Source organism: Artibeus jamaicensis, unplaced genomic scaffold (assembly GCF_021234435.1).
Source record: "Artibeus jamaicensis isolate MK-2021 breed Jamaican fruit bat unplaced genomic scaffold, CSHL_Jam_final contig_685, whole genome shotgun sequence".
Classification (NCBI taxonomy): Eukaryota; Metazoa; Chordata; class Mammalia; order Chiroptera; family Phyllostomidae; genus Artibeus; species Artibeus jamaicensis.
This window is the reverse complement of record NW_026521924.1, coordinates 31576727-31597995: the sequence shown is the minus strand read 5'-3', so window position 1 is coordinate 31597995 and position 21269 is coordinate 31576727. Positions and strand designations below refer to the sequence as shown.

Sequence of the window (21269 nt, the reverse complement as noted above, 5' to 3'; positions counted from 1 at the left end):
GCACGCAGACGGCCGCCTAAGATCCGGTCCACAAGGGCGCAGTAGGGGAAACGCCACCAGCCCAGGAAGGGTTGGCGTGGTTGACCCTGAGAACGGACTCCCAAGAAAGTGCTGGTGAAGGGAAGCCCATTTTGAAAGGACGACAGCCACTTCTTCCCCTGCACCGACGCGCAATCACCTGCCTGTGCACGTGCCTCGATTGCGCGCGCACAGGCACGACCTTTCTCTTCGTCTCAGAGATGGTGGGGGGCGCTGTGATTTGCCAGGAGTTGGGCCTCCTGGGTCCGGAAACCGAGCTGCCGGTCTCTGACCTGCCAGGTTGGCTCCCACGTCCACGTCTCCGTGTCCCCAAGCCTGCTTCTTCCAGCTCCAAAATGTAAGCGTTTTTGGAAACACTAGACGAACAGATTTGGGTCGTTAATTATGAAAGGGCACACAAAAATAGCAGCGATCCTTCCAAGCATATGCGGCGCCTTTCGGTTCTAAACGCCTGGTGTGCTCAGTCAGTCCTCATTACCACCTGATACAGCGGGTTCTGCCTCTGGTTTTTCCTTCTCCGGAGGAAGAGGAGGAGGAGGGAAAGGGCCCTCCCACTAATCCAGCCTCTCTACACCCTCTGCCCCCAGCGAACGCCCGCTTTGCCACTCACCACGGCCTGCCATTGTGCCATTCGAGTACTTGTTAGGTCTTTATTATCACTCTCTTTCTGCCCGGGACACTAAAGGTCTTGGAAGTCACAGACTTGCTTTATTCACTGAGTATTTATCGACTCTTGTGGCTCCAAAATGCATAGTTACTTGCCAGTCAGCACTGCTCACGGCGGACCTGGGGTCTGCATGTGAGTCCATCTGAACGGCAGCTCAAATCTTTAGCCAGTGTTTTAAGTTACAAACCAGACAGAGGCCTGCTCTCCCCATGCTCTCTGCACAGTTACGCTTTTCATCAGTATGACTGTAAAACCGTCAAGAAGCAAGATTTCAGGAGGCCAGAGACCCGCGTTCTGTCTCAGCTCGTGGTGTCCCCTCGTGGTGTCTCGCTCTTTAGCTCGCTGGCTAGAATCATGTATGACGAGAAATACATACATGCATTTCTTATTCTGTCATTTGCTATTTTGCCACCTGCCCGTATATGACCCAAGTCAGCGCATCATAAATGGTCAGCAGACTAAAAGGGCGTGTCATCTATGTTGGCGTTGCCTCTCAGATTCAGTCTGGGGCATTGGTTCCAGGTAATTAATACGCAATGAGGGTCTGCAAACTCACCGAATAACCTTGCTGGGACTCTGAGGGATTATGTAACAGAGAGGAAATTGAATTTCAAAAAAGAAAATAGAGAAACAATGCTTAAAGTGCATTCAGATATTCAAGACCCTTTGATGGCAAAGAAGGGCTTCTCAATATCACTACATAGAAAAGTGTTTAAAAACCTGTCCTGAAAATACCACTGACGGCCCTGCCTACATGGCTCAGTGGGCTGTAGCATCACCCCATGCACCGAAAGGTTGTGGGTTTGATTCCCAGTCAGGGCACGTAACTCAGCTGTGGGTTCAGTCCCCTGCCAGGGAACATACAGGAGGCAACCAATCAATGTCTGTCTGTCTGTCTGTCTGTCTCTCTCTCTCTCACACACACATCAGTGTTTCTCTCCTTCTCTCTCTCCCTTACCCTCTCTCTAAAATCAATAATTATATCCTGGGGTGAGGATTAAAAAGAATAGCACGTATGTCTTCCTCGGTACCACTGGCATTTAAGGGACATATGAGCATATAAATGGTGGTACCTCTCAGTGCACAGACCCTCTCATTAGACAGTTGAGGTCCAGGAGCACCAGGCACACAACACTGGTCAAGAAGGTGTAGCCAACCTATTTGTAGTGAGGCCAAAGATTCTGCTGCTGCTGGCGATGAGCATCATTAGTTCTGGCCAAGCACCACAGTAACCACCCAGTAAATCCAGAGCCAGGTGCCAGGCACGAGGTTAAGCAATGGACATGTACAATCTCATTGATTGGGCTGCCGATGTTATGAACAGACACCTCAGAACCGGAGGCTGCATTTCCTCCTGGTGACGTCTCGCCTCTGCGCTCCCCGGCAGACACACAGACTCCTGCGATTCTGAGTGGCAGGCATCTGAAGGAGGTCTTCCTTTTATGTCATGATTTCTGATAAACATTTTCAAGACGAGTGTTTTTAATTTTAAAGATAAAGAAAGAAAAACAGGAATGACCAGAAGTGCGAGCCATGGGAGGAGTTAACTAGACCTTCTCCTAATGCACAGAACTCTGCAGGACTCCCACAGGCCCCCCCACTCCACCCCCAGGGGTGAGGATGACCACAGCACTGGGGACTGTTGCAGAAAACAGGAGGGGACTGGAGACATCCCTGTGGCCAAAACACAGACCTGACAAAGGAGAGAGGCTCTAAGATGGTGCTGAAGAAGGGAGGGGGTGACAACCGCAAAGGTCCTCTTAGGAACTTAGTCAACCAAGCCTTCTAGGGGTGCCAGCAGTGGCCGCAGTGTGGACAAGGGGACTGAAGCCCAGGACTGGGCAAGCGTCGCTGCAGGACCGATGGAGAAGCTGCTCCCAAAGCCATCTTTCATGCTGCCTTGGTCTTCTCCCCTAATTCTCCCAAGGGATGAGTTGATACACTGCGTCCCAAAGAAACTTGGTTTGGCCAATGCCCTGGAGGAGGCTGACTCAGAACCCATTAGGGCAGAATCAGAACAAGAGCCTGCTGAGCAAGTCTGACTTGTAAAGTATTTGGGTGAACTTGACCCAAGGACCCTTAGGTTGATCCCGTGATTGAAAGATTACAAATGAAGTTTCCTAAAATTTCTCCCACAGCTATAAAAAAAAAAAAACCCTTTAAGAGGAATCCAATATCCCCCGTGAGTTACTGTCAACTTTTAGTAGAAGGTTCATTACCAGGACAGCAGAGAAGGAGCATCTAGGCTTGCAGGCTGGCCGGTGGAATCTTGGCCAAAGGAACCCAGGGAGATCCTTGACTTGGGCAAAAAAGGCTCCTCAAACTTGGAGAAAAAAATAAACTCAGATTAGCTCTAAGAGAATCTGAAAAATCTATTTTTGATAGAAGCTGCCTTGAGGAAATCTTGATTTCAAACACATGCACACACATATTCTACCTGAAATATCCTGTGGTCTTATTGTGAGTCACCTCTTTTATTCTTCCAAAAATACACGCAGTGCTTCATTAACACCATCAGGCTCTCTCTGGGCTCATCTTACATGTGTGGAGAGACAGGAGTTCTGTGTAATGAGGACGCCAGCGTTCCCCAGTGCCGTCTTACAGAGCCACAGGGCCGCCCGGGACATCTAGCCATCATTTTCCCTTGTGCGGGTCCCTTCTCCAAGTATCCCCCCCCCCCGGCATCTCAAACATCTCCACTTCCAGGTACCACTGAGAAAAGAGGGGCTGTAGGCACCGTTCTCTAAGATCGACACCCAGGGAGCTTCTGGAGTGGGGCAGGACTCCACGGGGCTTCTGGACTTCCCCTTGCCCTCCCAAATGAGGTCTCTGCTTTAGAGGCAAGTAAATGAAGAAACAGGGGCCTGCATGCAGTGGACATTTAGCAGGAAGGGGGGTGCAGACATACTCCCCAAACCTGCACAGCACACATGCACAACTTGATGGATGGATGGATAGATGGATGCACATATATATGTACATCTGGTTACACACATAACTTTATACACACACCATATTTCCCTTTAGAAAAATGAATGAGCCTTTCAAACTGCTGAAGGTGTATTTGATACCATCTGTACTCAAAAGCCTCAGGAAACGTCACTTTTCATTCAGGACCCTCTCCAGGGTCCACAAAGTCCTACACATTCTGGAAACCCCCACCTTTACCTCACCAGCCGCCTTTTCTACCATTTCCCCTTGCCCACTTCCTTAAAGCCACGCTGGATTCCTCCCACTCCTACCACAGGCCCTTTGCACATGCTGTTCTCTGGAATGTGCTTTCCCCAAAGCCTGGCTCATGCCCTCAGCTCCCTGCCAAGTATTTCCATCACCCAGAGTTCCCTGGGCACCCCAGCTCACTCCCTGAATTTTCCTTCCCAGCCCTGTACCACCTGACACATTTTTGGTGCATCCTTTGCTGCAGGTTATCTACCCCATTTCTATTATTTCTCCTGGACCACAGATCTGTGGCTTCCTGGTCTTAGAGCCCTCATGCCCAGAACTGTGTTGGGAGGCTCTGACTTGGTGGTTGAATGAACGAGGCTGGTCTGATCCCATTGGACTACACTCCTGCCCATCACAAAGCTTAGAGCTGGAGGGACTTGGAAATGGTGACTCTTCCATTCTCCTTCCCCACCAACAAGGGGACAGACAAGACCATACCCAACACACCACACACAAGCGAACTTGAGCCCTGATATCCAAGTCAGGAGGGACATCGCAGACCAGAGTGAGCCACTCAGAGGCACAGCCGGAGGGGAAGGTTCTAGATGCCACATCTTTACCAAACAGGGCAGTGAGGCCACCAGAGCTGCAGGGTGGGGCCGCAGTGCCCAGTGAGGAGAATGAGCAAGGCCAGGTGGCAGGTGCCCGCGTGCTCCTTTGTAACAGGGAACTCATTCCTGGCTCTCAGATTTAGTGTCCCTCTGGGCAGGTCAGCTGAAACCTCCAGAAAGTAGACCCACTAATTAAAAACAAACAAACAAACAAAAAACCTAGAGCCTAAATGTCAGCGTCAACCAGCTCCCTGCAGACCAGATGGAGTCCTGCAGACACAGCCCACGGCCAAGTGATTCCAGCGGTGGCCGCAGCTGAAGCTCGTCGTGGGGCTGACTGTGGCTGAGAGGAGCAGCCCGGCCACCTGGGCCTGAACTGACCGCGCAGCAGGGCCTGTTGGGAAGGGGACTTCGGTGGAGCGGGTGCTCAAGGCAGGTCTCCAAGTCTGTGCCTCTCACTCTGTGCCCCATTTTTCTTGCCCACTCAGGGTCCAGGAGAAGACGTTACCCAACTTTTCATGGTGGGGCATTCAGCAGGTTTACCTGCAACAAATGCACAGCCTCGCTGTTCCAGAAATGGGAGGGGGAGAGAGGTGGAGAGGTGGTGGCCGGCAGGGGCCAGTGGGAAGGGAAAGCCATGTGCTGAGAGAGGGTGTGTGTTCACTCCCGTGAGGGGAAGGCAGGTTCTGAAGGCGCCGGGACAAGAAATGGGACCGGGAAGAAGGAACAGAATGAGAGGAAAGACCTCCGGAAGGAAAACATTAGAGGCTGAGTGGGATGCATGGATGACATCGACTAACACCCAGTCTCGACCTCAGCGGGGGATGGCTGAGCACCGCACAGGCGTCTGAGGGTCCGCTGGAGCTGTTTCCTGCTCCTGATCAATTCACTGTCTGGGGTCAACTCTGTCTTGGGGTGGGGGGTGTTGAGAAATAAATGAAGACTGTGAACTCTGCCCATCCGCTGCCCCCCACCCCTGTCTCACCTGCCCCCTCTCTAGTCCTTCACAGCCCCGGTGATCGTCCCTCACAAGCAGCCACCCACCTTGGGGTGGGCATCCTTGCCCTGAGCTTCCCCAGGTGGCCAGGCTCAAAGAGAGTCTCTCAGAAATGGTTTCATGTTCTCTTTCCTAAAAACGGTATTTCTGCAGGCAATCTGCTATCTAAATCTCGCATCTGGAAAAGCTGGAGTGAAAGCCACCGCTTTTCTTCCCCTCCCCTCTCCCCAGAGACCCAGCTGTCCTCTGACCATCTACTCCCACGTGCTTGCTGCCTAAGCCGCTTGCTGTCCGCTGTGCTTCGGCCTCTGGAGAGGATGCGCACACGGTCCGCGTGCACTTTGCATAGCAGTAGCCACAGAATAAATATTGTGGGCTTGGCGTGGAGGTTCCATGGAAAGTGCCAGAGATGAATTAAAAACGGGAAAGCATGCATGCTGCTTTTACTTTATTAGCTATAAACCCAGGCTTAGGCAGGGATCAGAGAACCCAGCAGACAGCAGGAAACAAAAAGTTGCTCTCTCTTTGGCGTTTCTTTCTGGGTTTTGTTTTTGTTTTTTTGCTGAATGAGAACATCGCCCCCTGGTGGGATATCTCTGAATCGCCACCAGCAACTTCGAAAAGAACCTGGAGACAATTCACAACCAAACCTGAACAGAGGTGGGTCAGCGGCTGGCAGAAAGAACTGTAGATAATAGAAGGAGCACAGATTTTAAATTACTTGCTGACCTTCTAAAGTCGCTTATATATGACTTGTTCCCAGGAGACCAAACCTCTTACACACCCTTCTTTGCTTCACAGCTCATCGGCCCTGAATATGGTTTCTAGGTCTTCCAGTGCTCCTGGCTGTGGCTCACTCAGATTGTATTCAGTATTTAACTGATTTATTTAGTTAAATGGATAGTTTTTCATTAGTTAATGGAGACCCAGCTTCTCAGAGACCGCGTCCAGACCACTCCTAGTAGCTGGGATTTCTCCCTTCTCTGGCTTTCCCATGCACCTTGGGTGATACAAAATATACAAATTGGTAAGTCAATCTGCTCATCACTCCTGGGTGTTCCAACTTTCTCCCCAGCGAACGTCAGAGCCCCTGGTCTACGCCAAGGTCTCCAGCCAGACGCCATCGACACAACCCCACCTGGAGGAAGGTTTGGATTTATATGCGCATCGTGAAAACAAAATAAAGGCCATTGTCTCAACATCAGGATATTTCATATAAAAATTGGGGTTCCAGAATTGCTAAGACCGCGGGGCAGCAGGTTCCTCTGCATACAAGGCCATGTGGGAGACGAGCTGCCGGGCACAGAGGTGTTCCAAGCAAGTGCAAATCCTTCGGCATTTGGGGGCTGGAAATCAACGTCGTCCACGGCTGCCCCAGCAAACTCGCTCCTCTCCAGCCACACGGCGGGTGTCCCCCACTTGCTCCTCAGCATCCCTGCCTCATGGCTTTCGCCCTCACTGTGCCCCTTCTTACAATGCCTTTCCCCCAGACTCTCTGGGGCTGACCCACTTTGGCAGTTTCCCTCCAAATCGCCTTATCCTTGTGACCTCCTTGACCGCCCTACTGTTACAACACCTGTTCCCTCAGTGTTCCCTACCCCAACCTGTACCCACCTGGTTTTCTGAAAAACACCGTCAGTGACAGGCCTGACCCAAATATTACCTGTTCTTCACTTCCCCCGGCAGAATACGCATGCCACAAGGGCAGAGAACCACGTCTATTATATTAACTGCTGTATCTCCAATGTCTAAAGCACATAATAGATGCTCAATAAACTTCAGTTGGATAAATGAATGACTGAACAGCTGTAGGAGTCATGCTGTTACAGGAAAATGAAGCGACCAGACACCGAGGGATTCTGGAGCACGAGGTTTATTCCTTTATGTGCACGGGCCCAGAGGAGTCAGTCTCCAAATTCTGAGCCCCGAACAAAGGATTCTTGGGGAATATATAGATTAGGGGTTTTCCTAGCTACGTGGCAAAGCAGGATACAGAAGCAGAATGCGGTAATTAGTTCTATCTATAGGGCAGAAGCAGAGTTCAAAGGCTAAATGCGAAAATTGGTTCTATCTGCGGGGGTGCTAGCCCTAGTCCTAGTGACTATCCGGCTATTTACTTTATTTGCTCTTCCCAGACGGCCTTATTGTTCTCCTATGGCGCCTGGGGTCTTGGGTGAGCAAAGGTCTCCCAGGGCTTCTCCTATCATTTCCAGTCCTCACTATCTGGCCACCCGCCCTCCCAGACGGCCCCATCATTCTCTCTAGGGTGCCTGGGGCCTGGGCAAATAAAGGTTAAACAGAGGTTTTTCAAAGTTTCCCATATCAATGCCTTAGGCAAGTTTGTCTCTTTTGTGCCCCATTACAGCATCTGCCCTTTAGAAAAAAAAAATCACCAACAGTCACTAGACACCGGGGCCGCAGGGGCTTCTATGCACGGAGATGAAGCCGGCAGGCATTTGGCCTGCCACTCCAGAAAGGTGGCCATCGGGAGCCAGAAGGCCAGCAACTGCCATGCTGGACTGTCTCAGCAAAACAGCCAGGTCTACCTAATTGTCTTTTTCACCTTTTCTTTCCATCACTTTCACATTTTCCTTCTCTTTTATGGTCTTGCCCTCCTTCAAAGTTTCATCATGCTCTGCCTCCTGTCTTCCTACAGATTGGTCCATCTCCCTCTATTATACCTGTATGCTCGGTGAGCAATGTTTGTTTAAGCATCTAAACTCTTCTTCACTCATTCTTCAGGCATCACCTCCTCCAGGAAGCCCTCCATGATTGTTCCATTGAGGATTAGGTTCCCCCTACTCTAGGTTTCCAAGCACTCAGCACTTGCCTATCAGCACACCAAACTTGAATCTCTGTCCTCTCAAACTCTCCCACACAGTGTCAAGCTGCTTGAGAAAAAACACTTCCATGTCTAGTTCCTCATTCCCTAGAATCTACCATGACATTCGGCAGACATCAAGGCCATTAGTCACATTGGAGGAGGGCATCAATGGATGAATTGACACCTGTGTGTCACTCTGGGCTTTGGTTGATGGAGAGAACATGATTCCTCAATGAAGTATCACCCCTTGCTCCCCTGGGAAAGTTCAGCTTCAGGCACAAGCATGCACGGAGAAAGGATAAGAGGGAAGACATGACTGGGAGCATATTTGGGGTTCTGGCAGTCTTTGCCACCCTGAACTATTTGTACACCCAGCTCAGCAACGTGTGACTGTGTTTGGGACTCCACACTGTCGATTTCCCAGTGCCACTGCCCTGTGCACTGCTGGGCACATAGTAGGCATCTCCCATCATGGGTGAAACCAGGAGTATCCAATCACCAGCATGACACAATGAGGTTATATCCCAGGCCACTGCTTCTCTATACAACAGGGAAGGGGACATGATTGGGCAACCATCCCGTTAACCGTCTCCAGGCAACCGGCCCCAGGATAGGAGGTATCAGGCATCCGAGTTCTGTCGGGCGCCTCTTTGGAACTCCTGGACCAGGCGAGGGTGGCGGGGAAGGCAAACTGGTTGGAAATGGGCACATTTGATACAGAAAATAGGATCCCGAGTCTGTCTCCTGGGGGGAGGTACTGCCATTTCTTCTACCAAATCTGAATAAGTTGATTCCAGGGACATCCCCTGTTCTTCTCTCTGGGACGCTTCTTATCACAGCAGGGTCGGGCATGTGTTTGCCTCCAATTCACTCAGTGTATTTTTCTGCATGCAATCAAAGAATATAAACTCAAAATAATCCCAGAAGATATTTGCATAGAAATTATATTTGGCACTTTTATAACATACTAGGCAATCTCAATGCATTCTGATGTGGCCCGGTAGAGTATAATGGGGAAATGCACATTTTTCTAATCAACAGTTGCTTTTTTTCACAGATGAATCAGCAAGGGAGTTATAATGAGGTGGAGGGGAAAAAAAAGAAGGAGGGGGGAAAATCACACAACAACAACAAAAAATGAACCAGGTCTGAAATTCTGACAGCTTCTTCCAAGGAAAGGTGGCTAATGGGCCTTTGAATTATCCTGTGTCACGCTGGTACCCGGTCGGTTCACTTAGTGGAGGAATTGTACACACAGAACAAAATCACGAGAGACCTGCTGCTGGACCACGATGGCCCTGGTTGTGGGAGGGAGCGCAGGGCCTGAATTAAAGTCACATGAAGAGCTTTGCTCTTTTGCAAAAGGTAGGAGCCCCCCATCTTGGGGAGAAGCTACTTCCACAGTCCCAGCGTTCAGCACGGCGAGACAGAGCGTAAGGCTGAGCACAGCACCAGGCCAGGAGCTCACAGACCAGGGGCCGGGGATGGAAAGTGGTACTGAGCGCCAGATAGTATTTTCGCATGCATCAATCTCTACCACCCTCAAACGGTCACTGCCCTCCAGACAGTGCCTGCCATCTCGTGGGCATTCACATCAATGCTGGGTAAATCGCAAACCAATGGGTCCTTTTTATAAAGCCGATACCGAGAGAAATTCAGACACTTGCCTCACGTCAGGCTGGGGCGGAAACCCAGAACCGTTGACATGGAAGCCATCCCACTGTGCCTCCGACACCTCGGCTGGATGGAAGCAGGGGTCCCTGCACCCACACGAGGAAGACTTGGGCATGAAACACGGGCGAGAAGAGAAGAGCCCAATTCCTTTCCGAGATGAGGAGGCATCTGGACCACAGAAGGACCCTCCCTCCATAGACCAGTACTGAGAAGTATAACATACAACTGAGTTCGCATGAAGGCCAATACAATCCAAGGTGGACTTTTCTTCTGACTTTAAAAGAAGGTAAAAGATCTTTATGAGCCTCTCAAAGTATCCTGGGTCATGGGTACTGCTCCTTCTGTGCCTGAGAGAGAAGGCAGCCCTGCTGGTACCACGTGAAAATCCCATCCACTGGAAACATCGTACACACACACACACATTATACCAAGTCCACATGTCTGCAAGTTCGATGCTCACAACATTTGCCAGGCACCATTGAAGTAAGTACCTAACAGTTTCACTAGGATTACCTTCAGCCACTCACCCCGGAGCCCCATCTATAGTGGTTTACCCAAACAGAAATTTGTCGTGTGACCTAGGTCCAGACATGGGCAGTCCAGGGCTGGTGCAGCTACTCATGGGGAGTCCTAAGGACTCGGGCTCCTTCTAGCTTCCTCTCTGACATCCTCACCAAGTGTTTTTGCTCCTCATGGGAGCAAAGTAACTGTTCCACATCCAGCCATCACATCTGCATTCCAGGCAGGCAGAAGGGAGAGTGCCAAGGAGGAGAGATAAAAGCCTTCATTTCCAGCAGTTTTGTTTGCTGGGGGAAAGGAAGACATCGTGGGGACTTCTGCCCACGTTTCTCTCTGGCCAGGACTGGGTGCCCTGACATTTCCCAGAGAAGTGGGAAAAGGACGCTGTTTCAGATAGAATCCTTGGCTTCCCCCAAACGAAGCCCAGGTTGTTAGTAAGAAAAAAGTTGGGTGAAGACAAAAAAAAAAAAAAAAAGATTGAGTGTCGGCTTCAACAGCCATAATTTCTATTTAAAAACATGACTCCCCAGGCCTAAGGTATGGCCAAATCTTCGCAAATAGGACTCAATTCAGGAAAGTTGCAGCCCAGCAGGAAACTTGGAGCATTCTTAGGTTGTCACCAGAGGCGACCCCCCAGGCCACTGTGCCCTCCGTGAGCACCTTGGCAAGCCAAGGAGTGGACGAAATGCCGGGCTACTTGCTAATACACCTGCAGGAAACACTTGCCCGGGCATAATTTATTTTCACAAACACGGTTCCTGGTACAAACACGGAGTTGTCTTTCTAAGCCAATAGAAAGAGGTGTGTCTTTTGCATCTGCTTCTGCCTGGCTGTATCTCAGCTGCTCACTGATTTTTGACTGAAGGCTGGTTTCTCCATAGAGACATCGGCATGCACCCAGCAGGCTGACTGCACCTGTCTGCGCTGACCTGGCCAAGCCACCTGAGACTCCGCTTCAGGTGCCTTTCCCACAGGACAGTGAGCTGCACTGAACCCTCACTACTGTGCACAATTCTTGGTCATTTCAAAGCACGTGGTTTGTGTGGACTAAACTAATGACCATAACTCAACATCATCTTCAGCTGTCGGCTGGGGTGTGAGCTGGGTGACACACTGCCAGGGCTCGCCAGGGACGCGGGGGCTTCCCAGGATGTGGGACTTTGCATATTAACATTGGGAAAGTCCCAGGCAAGCTGAGACAAGTTGGTCGCCACTGGCAACCCTGATATTTCACTGCCCGATGACCACCACACTGTGAGTCAGGCATCGGTCCAACCATTGCAGATATGAGCAAACGGAGGCCTGGCCAGGGACCAGTCCCTGCCCAGGTCCAAGCAGCCAACCAACAGCAGAAGGTGAGGTGCCATCATAGGGCTGTCTGTGATGTAGCAGGAAATACCCATTCGGCCTTCATTAGGGTTCCTGGCACGTAGCTACTGGAACTGGGGGTCTCAGAGTGACAGTGTGTCTGGGGCACCTCGGTGGCTTCAGCATGGGGTTGGTTGCCAGAGACAGCAAAGCATGATGAGAAGGTCGGGTCTCTCAGCTTCAGCCCCGGACCGCGGGGAATGGGAGAGGGGGTGGAGGTGGAGCTCAATCACCAGCGGCCAAGCACTGATATTTAGTCAGTCACTGCCTATGTAACAGAACTTCCACGGAAACTGCTAAGTGGCAACATTGGGGGAGGGATGGTGGGCCCGCGTGGGTGCGGGGAAGGCGGCCCACAGAGGCGTGGCAGTTTCATGCCCTTCCCTTCACCTTGCCCGCTGCGTCTCTCCCCTGAGGCTGCTCCTGTCCGCCTCCTTTATGACAAACTGGTAACAGCAGGCACAGCGCCTTCCTGAGGCCCATGTACTGTTCCGGCAAAGCTACCGAACCTGAAAAGAGGGTCGTGGGACCCTTGGTTCCTAGCCAGGGGGTCAGGAGCACAGGCGGCCACCCGACGTGGGGCGGCCTTGGGGGACCGAGCCCCCAACCTGCGGGGTCCGTGCTCACTCTGGGTAGTCAGCCTCAGAATCGGGTTGAACTGTAGGACAGCAGGGGTGTCCGAACCTGTTGTCGGTGCAGAAAACAATCCACACGTTGGGTGTCAGGCGTGGCGTGAGTGACAATAATGCAGACGGTCTGAGTCCCCACGTGTTAACCCCCACGGGCGTGACCTCCCATTCTGCGGAGCAGCTGTGTCTTCCATCGCCCCTCAAGTTCTCGCTGAGCCTTGGCGTCAGCGACTACTGGTCATTACTTTGAGGGTGGCTCCGCTCTGCTACTGCCACTCGAAGAGCTATATCTCACATATTTTGATGACGTTGGATGTCATGTATCAAATGATACGCCAGCACCAAAGCGGTATTCCATCAGTTTGGTTTTCTGTAAGAACGCTGATGAATAACAACAAGAAATATTTTTTAAAAAATGAATTTAAGGGCAATTCCTGCAAAGACCAAGGTCAGAGCATTTTCGGTCTTTTCAAGATAACTGAGGTCAAGTTTCATCATGCCCAGCAGCCCATTAATAACACCTGGACGGAGGTACTCAGCGCTCCCTCGTGGGTGTGATCAAATTTCTCATGCTGTTGTTGCTAAAGGGGCCGGATGAAGGGACCAGAGCTTTAAAGCCCCCGAGTGGCTCAAGGGAAAACAAAGCAGCAAAAATATCAAATGGCTGGAAGAGCAAAGCTCAAGGGAAAGCCCCCTGGCGGGACCCTGAGATGCCTGCGAACAGGAAGTGCCACTTCCCAACCATTTCACACCTTGTCTCTTTCCCCGTTTGTCAGACGATGTCAGGGATAGCTAATAGCAATAGCTAATAAAATCGAAGGCAGCCCAATTTCATCGGGGAGGGGGCTTACACGGAAGGTCTATCACTGATTTTAGCCCATCAGCATTTTTTTCTGCTCTTTGACCTACGAGGCACTGACACACACAGATTCTTTTCACGTGACTTTTCGTTGGTTTCCTGATTGTTTCTCCTTCCAGTCGGTGGCTGTGGGGGACCGCCTCTTCCCCCTAGAACCTTAGCTCAGTCTCGCTGCTAGAATATTGTCCTGTCGGCCTCAGGGAAACCTTTACCATCAAACACAGTCAGAGCCTCTGAGGATGCAGGGGCTTGTGACAGGGACCCGATCAGTGTTTCTGTACCTGCCTGCCAACAATTGTTAACAGGTATCTGGATGCAATAGAATTGCAAACAGCCCTCTGCTGGACTGTTTGAGGGTGAGGAGCCCTGCACTCCCCGGCCTCTCCTCCCTGGAAGCTACTGATTCAACAACCACCAGCCAAATCAGTGTAAGTCAGGTTGCACCAGACGCTCTGCGCCCCACTGAGCACACTGTTGGCAACTCCATTATGTTTACTTACTGAATGGGAGGCCCCAAAAGTCTGCAACATAAAGGAACTCATCGCCGGAACATTTACCAAAAATTCGCTTAGGGACCAAACTGTTCTCCCACCCCGACCCCACCTGGCCCCGCAAACCTTACTTGGCATGTCACGGAATGCACCTGCGGAAATCCCGGTCTAGCCCTGTTCCGCCCCTTCACTGTCAACCCGCGTTTCCTGCAACCAACCCGAGGACCTGAATTACACACTGGGCTTTTGTGCCTTCTGAGCCAAGTCCTGCCCATTGTTCTCTGCTCTTTTCTTCCTTCCCCACGTAAATCACGGGGTCCTCAGAAACGCCACTGAAGTGTCTCCAGCACGCACTGTGATCTTTATCTTCAAAGCCAGCCAGCGAGGCCTCTGGCTCGAAATTTGCGTGACAGTTAAAGGAAAGTAAATTTGGGGGCTGGCTTCCTTTGATAACCGTGGGCTTTTCTTCCTTTGTTCTGATGGTACAACTTTAAAAGGGATTCAGTGATGAGGAAAATAGTTCTGTGCTGTTTGGCTCTTGTTCAGGCTCCGTGGCGGGCCTGGGCCTCGGCTTCAGATAGGAATCGTGTGGCTTGCCTTCAGCAGAGGTCAATTATTACGTGTCTGGACTGGAAGGATTTAAATGACGGGCCACGGGCCTTGGTGGGAGCCGTGCGTGAAAGCAGGAAGGAGGCGGCTGGACCAGGATCCCCAGGCCCACTCCGCCTGCCTGCTCTTTAAGGGGCACCTGCCGTGTGGGATGTGGGAGACGCATGCATTTCACTGGTCACTTTTATGTTGTGTGGTGTCCGCTTTAAATGTTAACCTCAGAGCATCTTCACCTACTGGTTCACCGAAGTCACACAGCCCGAGTCCTGGAGCCCGCACACGCAGGTGTATTTTGTTGTTGCCTGAACGAGGGCCACGCCACACACAACGAATATGGCTGCTTTCCTTTCACTTCTTCACATGAGCACTTTCTGCCCACACCCTCGGCCTTGGGCTTGCTGACGAAGAAAGAAAGCCTGGGAGAACCAGCTGTGGTGTCCCCATCTTTCCTTCCTTTCCCTGTCTCCCAGGGAAGTGACGTGCACGAGGACATGACGTCTGTTTGAGATGCCGCTGCCTTCCTTCCGCAAGTGCCGCAAGTTCTGGGTCAGAGGGAGAGACTCTCGGGCTGGCTGTTGAGCAGGACCTCTGCTTACTGACGGGTGCATGTGACACACTTAACCTTGTCCTTGCTATGGGGCTCACAGAACGCCCATACATCATGGGTCTTCCAGAAATCTGTGTTCATGGGCATCAGGAAGGCCACAAGGGACCACAAGGGACAGTGAGGGGCGCACTCCCACTCAGGTACCTGCTCTGCTCACACGCCTGCTCCATGGGCCCGTCAGACTTCATGTGCAAACGCAAGTTCAAAGATAAAAATAGCAAGGATTTCAAGATGGCAGCCACAAAGCTTTAAACCAGGGGTGGAGCCTGGACAGCAGGGAGCCTGTAAGATCACACAGGCTGCACCCACGAAACCAGGTAGCGGGGCAGGAAAACAGAAGTTCTCAGAACCCTGCTCTTGTTCATGGGGCTCCTCGTAGCTCAGTACTTTTGTCACAGCGCCCTTTGGTCAGAAGAAATACCTAGCAGTTTCCATTGAAGAAATAATTATGCCCTCACAGATTAGGAGCTGTTAAAAACATACAGTAAGATCCAAGGAAAAACTGGTTTTACCCTATTCTTAAGTAACCACCAATCCTTGATAAAGGTGTATGTCGGTTGGCTCTGACCTGCCCCAGATCTGGGTGTCGGGCCAGACACCCCCTCCTCGCATTTCCTAGTCCGCATTGATTTGCATGTAGGACTTTCTCTTTTTATCACAGCAACTGCCAAAAGCCCCCCTTCACAACAATGACATCGTAGAAAGGAATGGAGCGTGATCCAATGTTGACCCTGAACAGCCTCCAGCCAGGGGTCCCCAAAGACCCACTAGATGATGAGCATCACCGTCTCCTGAAAAAATTCCGTGCGTCCCACAGCGCCTCTGTGGGCTCGCCATGGCCCCCCGAGGTGCCTTGGCACACAGTTTGGGAACCGCAGTGTAGAGGTCAAGTGCGTGGGTTCGGGAATCATCAGCCTCACAGGGATCGTGCAGGAATTATGTTTGACACACGGCAGGATCCCCAGAAGAGTTAGGGTTCCTGTGTCCCCTGCCACGGTGACTTCACGGTGCATCGTTGCCATCTCTCCTTCTCTTTATCTATGACACGATCGTTGAACAAGCACCGGCCAAGTTCAACAGCTGTTTTGTTTGGTGCTATTTTGCTGATGGTATTGGGTCGGCCAAAAAGTTTGTGTGTTTTTTTTTTCTATAAAATAAGAGACACATTTTCCATTTTCACCAATAACTTGATTGATTTGGATATTTTGAGTATGTCGGCTCTCTCCTGCTGTTGGCTTCTAGTGGGTAGAGGCCAGGGGTGCTGCTCAACATCGTCCAATGCCTGAGACAGCCCCACAGCGAAGAATCACTTGGCCACAATGTCAACAACGCAAAGACAGTTCACAAACCACTTCTGACACATTCGATCAGTCAATCTTTTTTTTTTTTTGCATTTCAGTTGCGTTTTCACCTTTCTTGAAATTCTAAAGCCTAATATGCCGAAAATGTTGTGTACCTTCTTCCATCTTCAATATTAAAATGGCTGCCCCAAATTCACCAATTTTGATCATTTTTTTAGATGCATGCTCATAGGACAGCTGTCACAATACAATCTAACAAAATTGTTCTGAATGAAGTTAAAGGCCACTAAGCAGTACTTGAGCCATCGTGTGGGGGAAAAACACAAACTTTTTAACCAACTCCCTACGAAGTTTAACAGAACAGACGCAGCACCCACCCTCTGGGAGGGCAATCCGCAACCACACAAAAATGCCGTCAATTGTAATGAACACTGTGCAGGAACCGGCCTGAGTATTTTCAACACTTGCGACCAGCAGCTTCATCTGATTGGGGGAAGGGGGCGTGGGTCTCAGCAAATACCCCAAAAGCCTGGTATTTAGGTTGGAACCTGAAGGACCTTCCAGTTTTGCAAGCTGTTTGGAGAATACTAAGGGTTCCCTTCCTCCCTTCCAGGAATCACGTTAGTTTCACAGGTAACTAATACCCGGAAGCCTGCCTGGCAGGAGCCTGGGTAACCCTCTGGTTCCTGAGGGCGGGGGTCATAAGAGCCGCGGGAGGCCAACCTTTCCTGGAGGGGGCACTTGGCCCCGCCACAGCCACTCAACTCTGCAGCTGTGCCCCCAAAGCAGGCTTAGGTATAGAATACATAAACAACTGTATGCTAATAAAACTCCAGTTTCACAAGCAGAGAGGACATCAGCTTGGGCTGGTCCCCAAAGACCCTTAGAAAGAGGGTGTCCAACATGCGCCTCATCATCGGGCGGAACAAAGGAACTACCTACTGAAAAAACACGATTAAACCAAGTTCTTGGCCTCTTGTTTTCCCGCATAAACCAGCAACAAAACACATGTCGACAGAAGAGAGAGACAGCAAGAGGACTCAGAGCCAAAATTCCAACTGTTACCCAAATTCAGTGGCTTTAAATCCACCCAAGCCCAAGCGGCCGCTGCTTTTCAGTTGGGGAGGGAAGGCAAGAATGGCAAAGAAAATCAAGTCCCAATTTCAATAAGGAGGGGAAACCCGGAGAAGGGATTGGGGGTGGGCAAGGGGCTGGGTAGCTGGACGCTGCCTGCCTCCCTTCCCCCCTCCCCCCAACTCTCCCCACTCACAGGTCCTCCTCAGTCCGCCCCTTGGCGTCTTCCACACACAGCTCCTGGCTGGCTTTTTCTATGAAGAAGAGCCATTCACACCACTCAGAGAAACAAAGGAGGTCAAACCGAATGTTCTCCTCAGTTGTTATAGCAACAATGAAAATGTTGCAGAGGCAACAAAAACGCCACTGGGGAGCCCCCTTCCTGCGTGGGACCCGCGTGCGGAGCGCGTTTGTACCTGTGTGCCCTGAGCCCACGGCTCCTGGCGGCTCCTGGCGGCTCCTGGCAGCCCCGCTCTGCCTGCTCACTCCAGCAGCCGTCTTGCTTACGAACACCTTACCGACCGCCTCCAGGTGCCAAGTCTCACCTGATGGGAACTTCTCTCCAGCGCCAGCTCAAGGTTTCCTAAAATAGGGTTGATTGTACACCACGTGCATTGAAAAAACCTGGGGACTCTGAATGCGGCAGATCCACGGGGCCCACCCCAGCCCTACTGGGTGGGCGACGTCTGCCAACATCCGATAACTAGGGGCTCAGAGAGCCGGACCTGGGGGGGGCGTATCTCATCCAGCGCAGATGCACGCAGATGGTTATCCCCGAGTCCTGCCTCGGGCTGGGTGGATTCACTGGAGCTGGAGCCGACAGTCTGCTTGAAAATCAGCTGTTGACTCTCATCAGAAGATTGGCCCACTGACTTCCAATATTTAACCAAAAGGACTTGCAACCTTTACAGGAGTGGAAAGCATGGAGTTTGTGGTCCTCACTGAAAGCAGAAAATGAATGCATCTGGGGGAGGGGTAACTACAGGGAAGCAGCGGGTTTTGTTATGAGTTGGTGCTTTATTCCCCTCTCAAAGTCAAGACTGTCCCCGAGAGAAATCATTTAAAAAAATATATATGTCCCTGTAGACACAGGTGTGCTCTCTTCTGTTTAGTGAAGGTGGGGCCGCTGCTCCTGCCTTGTTCACAGGGCGTTTTCAGGAACAGCTACCTACAGCCCAGCCCCGCCCAGCCCCGCCCACCCAGAGGACTGGCGCGTGAACGGGTGGGAAACCTGTGAACTTCAGAAATCCAGGCTGTCCTTCTGGAGGAAGCGGTTTAGCACCGGCTGCATCCTCCTGCCTCCAACGGAGCCAGAGGTCTTTTTGGCACTGGCTTGAGGGTGCGAACAGGAATACGGAATTTTCTCCTCTGTACCCCACCCCGCCTTCCACCCAAAATCTTATTCTTTTTTTATCAGCACATAATTAAAACAGAAATGACTATGTCTGAGACACAGTCTGCAATTTAGCCCCCAGATTTCAGTGAATTTGCAATGTTGGCAAAGTATTTAGCATGTAGTTTGGATTGAGTACAAATCCACCACAGCTTTGAAATCCAATGCTCCCCCCCCCCCACTGTGTGTTCAAAACTCAGGTTAGGGACAAAGTCATTTCCAATCATGTTTCCCCTTAGTTAATGCCAAGGATTGAACGGTTTACATTTCTCCTGGCTTCTACCAAAACCCTGAAACTAACAAAAGATTGTTTTTATGGTTCTTATCATCTAGAGTAAGGATTGCTGGCTACCGCGTGGGCAGATGCAGCCACTTGCTTGTGCAAAATAAAGTTTTATTGGCATACAGCCATCCCCGTGGATTTAATATGTATTACCTGTGGCTGCTTTGGCGCTAGAATAGCAAGAGAGAACATATTCTGGCTCTTCGAAAGAAAGTTTTCTGCCCCCTAGGGAGCAGCGACAGGCTCAGGAATCAGAATGTCTAGGTGCCACCGAGAGTCTGCCCTGGAATAGCTGTTAAAGTGACTGATCAAGGAAGCCATTAGTCTGGGTGGTGCTAATGCCCTGTTAGCCCACCTGAGCAAACCAGGCCATAAGCCAGCACCAGTGCCCCGGGCTGCAAGGAAATGAAGCGACGTAACAACCAATCGCTACAGCCAATAGGCTTTCTCAAGTAAGGAAACCACTTATGCTCTCATCAACCAAACAATGCCCTTGCTTTGCTTCCATCTGCGTTTTGTCTATAACGACCTTCCCGTAGCTGCTATCCCTGAGGCCTTCCAACCAAAGCAAATCCATGTACGCTCAAATAAACTCTTAAAAATTATTTTTTCAATGTGTATTTTTTCAATTTTATTATTTCAGAGAGAGGGGAAGGGAGGGAGAAACATCAATGCAAGAGACAAATGTTGACTGGTTGGACGTCTTCTGTATGAGCCCCGCCCGGGACCAAACCCTCAACCAACCCAGGCTCGTGCCCTGACCAGGAATGGAATCAGCAACCCTTTGGCTTGTGGGACAATGCCCAACCGGCTGAGCCACACTGGCCAAGGCTAAAATGTTAAAATTTTTAATGTGCCCCAGTTTACCTTTTAACAAAGTTCAGAGACCTTGGGCATCTTATTTAGATTTATCAAAGTTCCTGAAGGCTCAGTGTCCTTGTCTGTAAAATGGGAACAATAATTCTTCCCTCCTAGAGCTGAGGTGGGGGTTCAGTGAGATCACACGAGTAAATCGCCCAGAGCAGAGCGGGACAATACGTAAAGGCCATTAGGGTCACCTAATTACAGAACACTCACTCGTTTTTGTTAATACGTTTCTCTTTTAAAATGTCTTAAAAGGGGTTCTGACTGGTGGTTAAGTACACTCGGCACCATTTCTTTACCCATTCATTAGCTTTAGACTTGCTTCAGCAATTCTGACTTCATTAAAATTATAATTATTTCTTTAATTCCATTTCCTTTATCTCCTCCTTCAACTTAATCCCTGACGTGGGCCGCCAGGGCCCTGGGACTCTCCGAGAGCCTCTCTCTAGACGGTTTTAGAAGAGAAAGAAGATAAAACAAGAGCCAGACGGAGTCAGAAAGATGAGCAGTGGGCGAATTAGCAAATACTCATGGGGAACCAAATCTGTGCTTGATGAATTGGAATGCATCTGGGGGAAGGAGGCGGCGCTAAATGATGTGAAAAGCAGCTAAAACACAAATGCAGGCCAGCAAAGCCATTAGCAACTAATCATTTACATACCCTTAATCCACTAATTAATTCTCAGCTCAGCGTGACCCTCCTTCCCCAATATTTCTGTACCGCTGACCAGCAGTGTCCTTGGAAATCCCAAGTAACTCAGATACAGTGGGATTTGAGCCAGGCCTTTGGGGTTTCATGGGTCAATCTGTATTCTGAGAAAATGTATACTTGTTGGAAAGACCACAAATGATAAAATAAACCTACTTATGGTCCTTTTGGGGGGCTTGGTAAAATACAAAATATGTTCTGGTGAAAATCATGAATTTGGAAGGGCCTGTCCCTGTGCTTGGCACTGAGAAAGTATATCCCGGTAATCAATGTTCGCTTGCCTCCTTTAGAATGAATTCTATTCCCAAGTTAGAAGTTCATTTGTTTATCCATCTGTTCAACATGTGTTTTTCAAGCATGGGCCGTGAGTCAGGCACAGTTCTAGGGCGTGGGAAATAGGGTCGCCAGTCTTAGCAAAGAAAAACAAGCCAGCCAGTCAAACTTGAAGCGAAGATACACAAGGAACACTCTTAAAAAGTGTAATGATGTTCCTCGCAACACACTTACACAAAAAGATTATTCATTGCACAACTGAAATCCAAATTTAACTGGATGTTGCCTGTTTTACCTGGCAACAGGGCCGTGA

The 21269-nt window shown here is 50.4% G+C and overlaps 1 protein-coding gene across 3 annotated transcripts in view; it reads right to left on the bottom strand.

The window, feature by feature from the left end:
* Positions 1-21269, bottom strand: part of DOK5 (docking protein 5) — a 224556-nt gene that overhangs the window by 81251 nt on the left and 122036 nt on the right. The window contains exon 8 of one of the 3 annotated variants that reach the window (XM_053671368.1): positions 8922-9187. The exons of the other annotated variants lie outside the window; for them this stretch is intronic. Coding sequence (XP_053527343.1) covers positions 9171-9187 — 17 coding nt within the window. The 3' untranslated portion in view covers positions 8922-9170. Of the gene's footprint in view, positions 1-8921; positions 9188-21269 lie in introns of those variants that run through there. 3 annotated transcript variants of the gene reach the window in all.